This window comes from Vicugna pacos, chromosome 11, assembly GCF_048564905.1.
Source record: "Vicugna pacos chromosome 11, VicPac4, whole genome shotgun sequence".
NCBI classification, from domain to species: Eukaryota; Metazoa; Chordata; class Mammalia; order Artiodactyla; family Camelidae; genus Vicugna; species Vicugna pacos.
The window spans coordinates 79,397,517-79,406,401 of record NC_132997.1 but is presented as its reverse complement, the minus strand read 5'-3'; the positions used below and the strand labels follow the sequence as shown (position 1 = coordinate 79,406,401).

At 42.7% G+C, this 8,885-nt stretch overlaps 1 protein-coding gene across 4 annotated transcripts in view; it reads left to right on the top strand.

Moving 5' to 3' along the window:
• The first annotated feature begins 7,371 nt into the window (after positions 1-7,371).
• Positions 7,372-8,885, top strand: part of STN1 (STN1 subunit of CST complex) — a 41,979-nt gene continuing 40,465 nt past the window's right edge. The window contains exons 1-2 of one of the 4 annotated variants that reach the window (XM_072971824.1): positions 7,372-7,723; positions 8,039-8,232. In XM_072971824.1, the coding sequence (XP_072827925.1) occupies positions 8,100-8,232 (133 nt within the window). In that variant the 5' untranslated portion in view covers positions 7,372-7,723; positions 8,039-8,099. The remainder of the gene's footprint in view (positions 7,724-8,038; positions 8,233-8,885) is intronic. The other 3 variants (XM_031682664.2, XM_015249645.3, XM_006216346.4) reach the window with 3 other exon arrangements.

Below are 8,885 nucleotides of genomic sequence, written 5' to 3'. Positions count from 1 at the left end.
TTTCACAGGAGTTCAGAGAAGGGAGGATCAGTGGTGACTGGAATAGGCTTGGATAACGTGAACCTGGAGCTGAGATTGTGCTAGACCTGATAATATCTGTATAAATAAGGAAGGGGTGAGCAGGCTTTCCAGGTAGGGTAACTGGCATGAGTACGTTGTACTCACTTGGCTGTATAATGTCTCTCTCCACTTGAAAGCACTCACTCTCATGCTTCACACTTTAATCTTCAGGGCCCACAGCAGCTGTCACCCGTCAGGCTAATAGACATCGAGCACTACTGCAAATTACATCATCAGAACCGATTATCTCTTGAATGTGTCAGCACAATGGCTATTCAATCTTCTCTGGGTGACTCGTTAATTAACCTCTGGAATATGCTGTCTTTGACATCATTGGAGAGTTCAATTTTTCCTTGATTGAAAGTAGCCCTGGGGAGAATTATAAATTGATAAGAGAAACAAAATTCTATTCCATTGGCCAGCTTTATGCTAATGCTTATGAAATGCTATGGCTACTTGAGTCTACAGACGTATGTCAAATAATTAAGAAAAATACAGGATAATGCTGTACCTCATCTCTTGAATTGTATTATCGTTTAAAATGGTCTACTCTTCTATGCAAGTGACAATAACACAGAATGTCGGGTCTTATAATTTAATAAATTTTCATTTATTAATTCCTCTCAAATTTAAATGCAACTAGTTCAAATACTAAGGATAAAAACTTGAAAAATACTTTATTGAAATAAAATATAGATACAGATGAAGAACTATTAAATGGCCAGTATCCTGAGAAGCCCCCTTCATGCTCCCTTCTGGAAAGTCATCACCCACAACAAGAAGGTAACCACTATCCTGACTTCTAACACCACAGAATACTTTTGCCTGGATTTGCATTTTATGTAAATAGAATCATACAGAGTGTACTCTCTTTTGCATCTGGCTTCTTTCACTCAGCATTACATTTGTGGGATGCTAATTTTAAAATGACTTTTGTTATTAAGTAAGTAATATCACTAAACATTAAAAATTAGAAAACACACCATCACTTTTAATTAGTTTACTGTCTCTACGTAATTTGCTTGATCAAGATTATAAGCTTGTACAAAGGTCCTGCATTAAAGAAAAAGGTTCTAATTTCTTTTTTTATTCTAAAGACAGCAAATCTCTGTTTCTTCTTTTTTAATTGAAGTTAGTTGATTTACAATGTTTTGTTAATTTCAGGTACACAGCAAAGTGATTCTTCTCTATTACAGGTTATTATAAGATATTAAATACAGTTCCCTGTGCTATACATTAGGTCTTTATTGTTTATCTATTTTATATATAACAATGTGTATATGTTAATCCCAAACTCCTAATTTATCCCTCCCTCCCCTCCTTTTCCCAGAAAAGTTCTCATTTCTTTTCGACATTTTTATTAGTCATTTTATCCTGGCTTATCATTATGACTATTAATCCCATTTCTCCAAAACCTAATCCTCAGTCAGCTCCAGGTGCTTTACAATTCTTGCAGCATGTTTATAATAAGAAGAGAAGTGTAAGAATACGACACAGTATATTTTCCAACTGGTGTGCTCGCTGGTAGTTGGTGGCCACTAGGGAAGTAGTTGTGTTGCCAGCTCTGCCCCTGTAAGGACATCTGTCATCTGTCAGAGCAACACTCTGGGGCTTGCTTGGAAGACTGGGTGTGCATCCAAGACTTGGGGTAAAGAAACAGGGTTTGATTGCATCCACTCACCTCCAATTCAAAATAGTCCATCTATCTCATAAACTACCCAGTAAGCACAGGAACCTCCACCCTTGGCAAGACATAGTGTAGATTTATGGCTTAATTGACCAGGCATAATGTAGTGCACAGGTGACTGTCACACACATTTACACATCATAAACCACAACTGTGCCCAGCCTTGCCCTGGGATACAAACTTTTTTCTTTCAATTTTTAATTGTGGTAAAATACACCTAAAAATTTACCATCTTAATCACTTTTAAGTGTACAGTTTAGAGGTACTAAATACATTTATGTTGGTGTGCAACCATTATCACCATCCATCCCCAGAAATCTTTTCATCTTGCAAAACTGAACCTCTGTACTAACTGAATAGTAACTCCCCATTCACGCCTCCCCCTAGTCCCTGGCAATCACTATTCTACTTTCTTCAAGATAACAGACTTTTAAAATACAAAATGCAAAATTCTTTCTCATGCACTCAAGCCAGGCTCTTGAAACACAAGTTTTCTTTAGGAGAAGTCGTTCTGTGCTCCTCAGGATGAATCCCAGCTCATCACCTTCTGCTCTCTTCACCTCTGCAAAGGTCATCATCCTAATCTCTGGATCCCCTTTGATGCAGACTACTTGGGCAGGAAGGAGGAGTTGGTTTAAATATAAGGACCTAAATGGTATCTCACCTTCAGCCATCTCTTGATGTCATTTCTGGTTCTTCCCATTCCAAAAAGTGCTCCAGTGAATTGCACCCTGGTTTGCACCATGTCTTCTGGCTAACTTAGGAATCTTCTCAAACTCCATGAGGCAGGATGAGGTCACTGCTTTCTCCAACTAGGTAATTTCTAACTTTGTTCTACAATTCAGTCCTTTACCCCTTTCTTGGCTACTTCATCCTGCCTGACCCAATGGGTCTACTGTCAATTAAAAGCCTACTTACCATTGGAGACTTCTAGCCACAGGTGGTTGAGAAGATCAGCAATAATGTCCCCAAAATGCAACCATAAAACTGGACAGAATTAATCAAAACAACCATTTCAGCCCTCTGAGAATAGATCAAAGGCACATAACAATTTGAAAAGTGCTTATGCTTGAACTTCAGGTAAGAATAGTGGGAGTCTATGGCATTCTGGCTGCTAGCATTCCCCTCCCTGACCCCAGCCCCAGGTTGGCCAAAGTAGATGATCTGTCAGGGCAGAGCAGACCGTGAATGCCAACAGCACCTCTGCCACAGTAGAAGGGACTCATTCAATATGGAGTGCCCATACCTACAGGGAGAAATGAAGAACCAGTGATGATAATTATATGGGCTAATACAAAAGACTATAGTTATCATTTTCTCATATATTATCTTAACTTCTTTAAGAGACATACAATTATTCAAAGCAATAATTATAACATTGTACTGTTGATTTATAGCATATTTAGATATAACATATATGACAATAATAGCAAAAAAGTGAGGAGAGACTCGAGGTATATTAAAGTTTCTATATTTGTTTTAGAATTAAATTAGTATTAATCTGAAATAGATTGTGATAAACTAAGATGTATATTGTAATCTTTAGATTACAATCCCTAAAACTTAAAGCTAAATTGTTTTTCAAAATTAACAGAGTAATTTAACTGTTATACTGAAAACATTTAACACAAAAGAAGCCAGTCAAAGCAGAGCAGAAGAATGAAAAAGAGATTAGACAAACAGAAAACAAATAGATAAATGATACATATAAGTATGACCATATCAATAATCACTTTCAATGGGTCGAGTATAAACACTCCATTCAAAATGCAGAGATTGTCAGTCTGGATAAAAAGGCAAGATCCAACTATATGCTGTCTACAAGAGACACACCTTAGATCCAAAGACACATTCTCAGTGAAGTAAGCCAGAAAGATACAGAAAATACAATATGATATCACTCATATGTGGACTCTAAAAAAAAAAAAGAAAAAAAAAGGACACTATGAACTCATCTACAAAACAGAAACAGTCTTGCAGACATAGTGAACAATTTTACAGTTACTGGGGAAAGGGGGAGGGAAGAGATAAACTTGGGAGTTTGAGATTTACAGATCTTAGCCACTATATATAAAAATAGATTTTAAGAAAAGTTTCTTCTGTATAGCACAGGGAGCTATGTTCAATATCTTGTAATGACCTTTAACGAAAAAGAATATGAAAATGAATATATGTATGTATATGCATGACTGGGACATGGTGCTGTACACCAGAGATTGACACATTGTAATTGACTATATTCCAATCAATCAATCAGTCAGTCAATCAAGAGAGAAGAGAGCCTGCATATATGCCAAGGGGCAGCCCGAGAGAAGGAGAGGGTGAAATCATGGGGGATCGAGCAAGACTGCTGAGGAGGCCAGAGAAGTGATACAGGTGAGGCAATAGGCCCAGCAATATTTTCTTACTCTAGTTTTTTTCACCATCATTTGGTGACTATCTCTAGACACAATTTTTAGAATAGATTCAGTACATTGGGTAGCAACATTTTACATATTTTTGGATTTCCTGCCATAGTATGTTAGATGTGGCAGGTATAACTGCAATTTTAAAAATTCATTAAATCATTCCTCTGATCGATAACCCACAACACCCTATTGCTTACAGGGAATAAAAATAGACACTAATTCAAGACCTCCAGACTCTAGCTAAGTCTTGGTCTCCAGCCCGTTTTCATTGCAGCTCCTCACTCCAGTCAGGCTGTTGTGTTGGCTTGCCCAGAGAGAGGCCATGCTCATTCTGCTGCTTTTGTCCTGCTCCCGCCCCATCACAAAATTGTCCCCCTCCTTACATTTAGAGAGACTGAGAATAAAATCCCAACCTGTCCTGCCCTCTGAGGTCCTCTGGGGTCTGCCTTCTGCTTATGTCTCCTATTGCGTATGCAACAACTCTCCCCACGCTCTCTTCTGCTCCTCCACCAAGGAAGTCCTTTTCAGCCTCTGATATTCACCCTCACTCTGACTGCTGCCTGGAATGCTGTTTCCTTAGCACTTTTCGTGGCTGGCTCCTTCTCATCCTTCAGGTCTCAGCCTGAATGTCACTTCATCTCATCTGATCAAAGTAGGTCTATATAAATTAGATCCACATCCACTATGAGTGATCACAATACACTTTTAATTTCCTTCAAAGCACTGAGAACAATCTGTACTTATGTTATTTTATTTACCTACTTATTTCCCCTTTCTCCTCAACAGAATGGAAGCTCCATGAGGGCCGTGCCCTGTCTGTCTTGTCTCCTTTTTATCCCCAATGTCTAGTATAGTGCTTGAAAAGTGATTGACAAATGTTTCATGAATGAATGAATGGGTAAACAGTTCCTCCATAGTCTCAAATTCCAGCTTAAATCCCACCTCCATAGTGAATGATAATAAGAGCTTATGTGTGTTGAGTGCTTACCTTGTTCCAGTGGTTACACATGTTATCTTAATAAGCCCCCACCCAGCAATTTACCTCCTGTAACCCATGTAACAATTATTATCGAGGCCACACAATTCAGCCTCTTGCTTTGTCATTTAATATATTCCATTACTCTGCTCCAGTGAAATAAAAATTCTTAGTGTTCCCCCATAGCACACAGAGAGCGCTGAAAGTATGCTGAGTGACTGAAAATGGCTTCCCGGGGTTACAGCATTAACATAATAAGAATGTTGATACGTTGTTTTTATTACAAACTTCAAACAGAAAATCGAACTCATCTTGCAAGTGGACAAACTCTATTCTACCTGTAAAATGTCAAAAATGGTTAAGGCAAGATAGAAGATACGCAGTTCAATGCCCTCAATTTCCAGAAGAATTTGCTGAAGTCTTAACTTTTTAGAAAGGATTGTCTAGTCTGTCAAAAATGCTTGCAAAACCAAGTTATTTCACATCAAGAAACCCTAAGAAAATTTCCTAGCATTGTTTGATTATTGGGTTTTGAAATATCTGCTTTGCCATGTTGTGGAATCCCAATCTGAAGAGCCCTCCAGTCCTTTGCACATCTCTAGGCAGTGACTTGGGGAACCTAGAATCTATCCTGAAGGAGATGAGAAGGAAGAAGTTCCTCCCAAACTCCTCCAGATGCTTCAGCAGTCTAGAAATTCTGCTCCACATCTCACCTTGGGATTCAGTAGCAACCTACTTCACATTTTGAGCTCAGATCAGAAGGAGCAGCCCTAGATTCCAAGGAGTGCTGCCTTCACTCTAAATCACCACCTCAGGGGCAGTCTGCTCTGTTCACCCCACCTGGGTGCGGCCCTCCACAAAGTCAGCAGTCAGTTTGGAGTCACCAAGGGCCTTTGTTTCTAGCAGTCTACCACTAAGAGTCTTAACAGTCATTCCTGAAATCTCTTCAGGTTTTGCATATCCCCGGTAGTGATTTTCTTCTTCAGTTCCACCCTGGAGCAGATGTGTGCAGCCAGAAAAATGTCCGCCAACCTGTCTCTCCCCATCTTCCAGGTGAGTTGGAAGCACTTGTCCTACTGGGTGTCATACTGGGTGTGCTTCCTTGAAGAGAATCTCCCCCTACTAGAAAGGTGTCTTCTCTTAATTAAATCTTAAACCTGACAGACCCAACTGTTCATCACAGCAGTCTAGGCAATGCTGTACCTTACAAAGGGCTCTGTTTTTTAGCTTCTTCGGTGGCCATGGAGGCAATTAAATGCCATCATTCTAATGACACACATCTTCCGTTCCAGCTGCTTGAAGTTCCTTCTCTGCTAAATAGTTAAGCAATTATCTCTTTGGCCACCACTTACCTCCCCTGGGAGTGACCTGCCAGCGTGACCTGTACTCCTGCCATTTTACAGACCCGGTAAATTAGGAAGAACTCCTGCCATCTTAAGTAATGCCATGATGTGGCTTAATTATTTATTTATGAGTGTAACATGGCTATCTTTTCTCACTTTAAATTAGGACTACGGGGGACAAGCACCATCCAGGTGGCCATAATCTACCAAAATGCCAGTTATCAAAATTCTTAAATGTACAACATTCCAGAGAATAAACAGAGTAAGAGGAAAGGAGATAAAATCCATCATTTCTTGCAAAGACTAGTCTCGGGCAGAGCCAAGACCTCACATTCACTCAAAGGCTCAAATTTAGTTAATAACGTTATCCAAATAGAGACTATACAGTCCCAAAGAGTGCGTGTGTGTTACTAGATCATGCATCAAATGTAAACAAGCATTTTAAAAACGCCATAATGTAATCCCCTTTTTGGTATTTATTTGTTCACTTAGTATATCAGGAACGAACAAAAAAGTTGTCTGAATCAGTCCCAACTTCTCGGAGCTCGTGGCACAGAGTCCCATCACCAGCGGGGGCCAGGGTGATAGGAGGACTTGGAAGGCGGGGTTTGGGTAGCAGGAGTTTCAGGGCCAGCTCCCAGGCCTCGGAGATTTGGGTTTCTGCGCTCCCTCAGGGGCTCACGGCCGGCGCTTCCAGAGTCGAACGGACGCCGCGCAGCCCTGCCCAGCCGCGTAGTCACCTGATAAAGGGCCTCCTACCAGTCTGCGGCGGGATGCAGAACGGGGCGTGGCCGCAGGCGGAATGGGGCGGGGCCCCGATTGGGATGGGGCGGGGCCGCGGGGCGGGGCTGGGACACAGGGTTTGGTCCCACGCGCGGGGCGGTGCAAGGTCCCACCCCCATCCTCGCACGGAGCGCAAGAGGTGACCTCTGCCTAGCGCTCCTGCTGCGGGCGGGGCGAGCGGCCCCGCCTCCAGGCCGAGAGCGTCCGCGGCTTTCCAGCGCCGGAAGAGTCGGGCCTGCGCACTCGGGAGACTTGCGGGCCGGCCGCGCGGGCACGGCGGGAGGGGCTGCGAGCGGGTCTGCCTTTCGTTCCCTTTTCCTCCCTTTCTCAGCCTCATCCCGAACACCGGAAGGTGCAGGGGCAAAGCCACGTACTGGGTTAGAGGCCCAGCCACCCTGCCCCTCTAGTGTGTGGCCACGAGGGCGTCGATTTCTCCCTGGACCCCACCCATTAAAGCCGTTACAGGGTACGCGTAGTTGGCCGTTATCTCCCCAAAGTGAAAAGTTGCTGTTTAACCGTTTCGGAATTGGTACTTTGAGGGAGGGAATAAGCACTGCCGTGGGACAGAGGAGATTCCAGGGGGGAGAGTCATAAGGAACTCACAGTCCTAACACGAGGAATGCCTCTTTCCTCAAGCCCTTGGCGTGCAGTTTCACCGGCCCTGGACTCCTGGGTTTATCCCTCTCAGAGTTCTGGGTGCCTGCCCGGGAACAGCTTGGGGCCGTGCCAATTTCACCCACTTTAACAGCCTTGCGTACTGATTTTTGTGTCTCCCGTTTAGGTCCTTGACTCTGGTTGCAGAGCCTTTCTTGGTTGGCGGGAAGTCACAGCCCAGCCTCCCGATGCAGCCTGAATCCAGCCGGTGTGAAGAGGAAACTCCTTCCCTCCTGTGGGGTTTGGATCCTGTGTTTCTAGCCTTTGCAAAACTCTACATCAGGGATATCCTGGACTTGAAGGAGTCTAGCCAGGTGCCAGGTATGTGGCCGGTCGGCCTGGTGGAAGCTCTGTGCTGCATCTGCAGTCCACCCTCCCTTCGCCAGAGCTGTAGAAATCTGGGCCTTAGGGGCTTTCCGGAGAGCCTTTCCTGCTGCAGATTTTGAAACTGACCTAGCCTGGATCCTCAAATGAGTTCATTTCTATGCAAGTTAAAAAGTCTAAGTTTTTTAATTTTTATTTTTCAAATAGATACGTTGGGGAGCAACCTTTGTACTGAGGAATGTTTTTACCTGAGTTTGAAGTCTTTCATATTTAAAAATGCTCAGTTGTTTTTCTCTGCTCCTGCTCATGGTGGAAAGCTCAGGCCTTGCTCCCATTCCTAACTGTGCCACTTAACCTGGCCTGGGCATGTGACTCACCAGTAAAGCTTAAGTGTCTTATTTGTAAAATGAGGATTGACCATGCCTGATTTTCTTGTGGAGTTTGATTTTGTTTTAAATAGATGAGAATCAAAATAATATAAACCCCTAGAGAGGGAGGACATTATCTGCCTTGTTCACCGATGTAATCCCAGTGCTTAAAGAGTGCCTGGCATGTGATGGGCCTGCAAGAAATAGTAACTGGAGCAACACAGCATTATGTTCACAGCAAACATGAAGTTAAAGAAATCACTTAAAAAAATTAGAGTGATG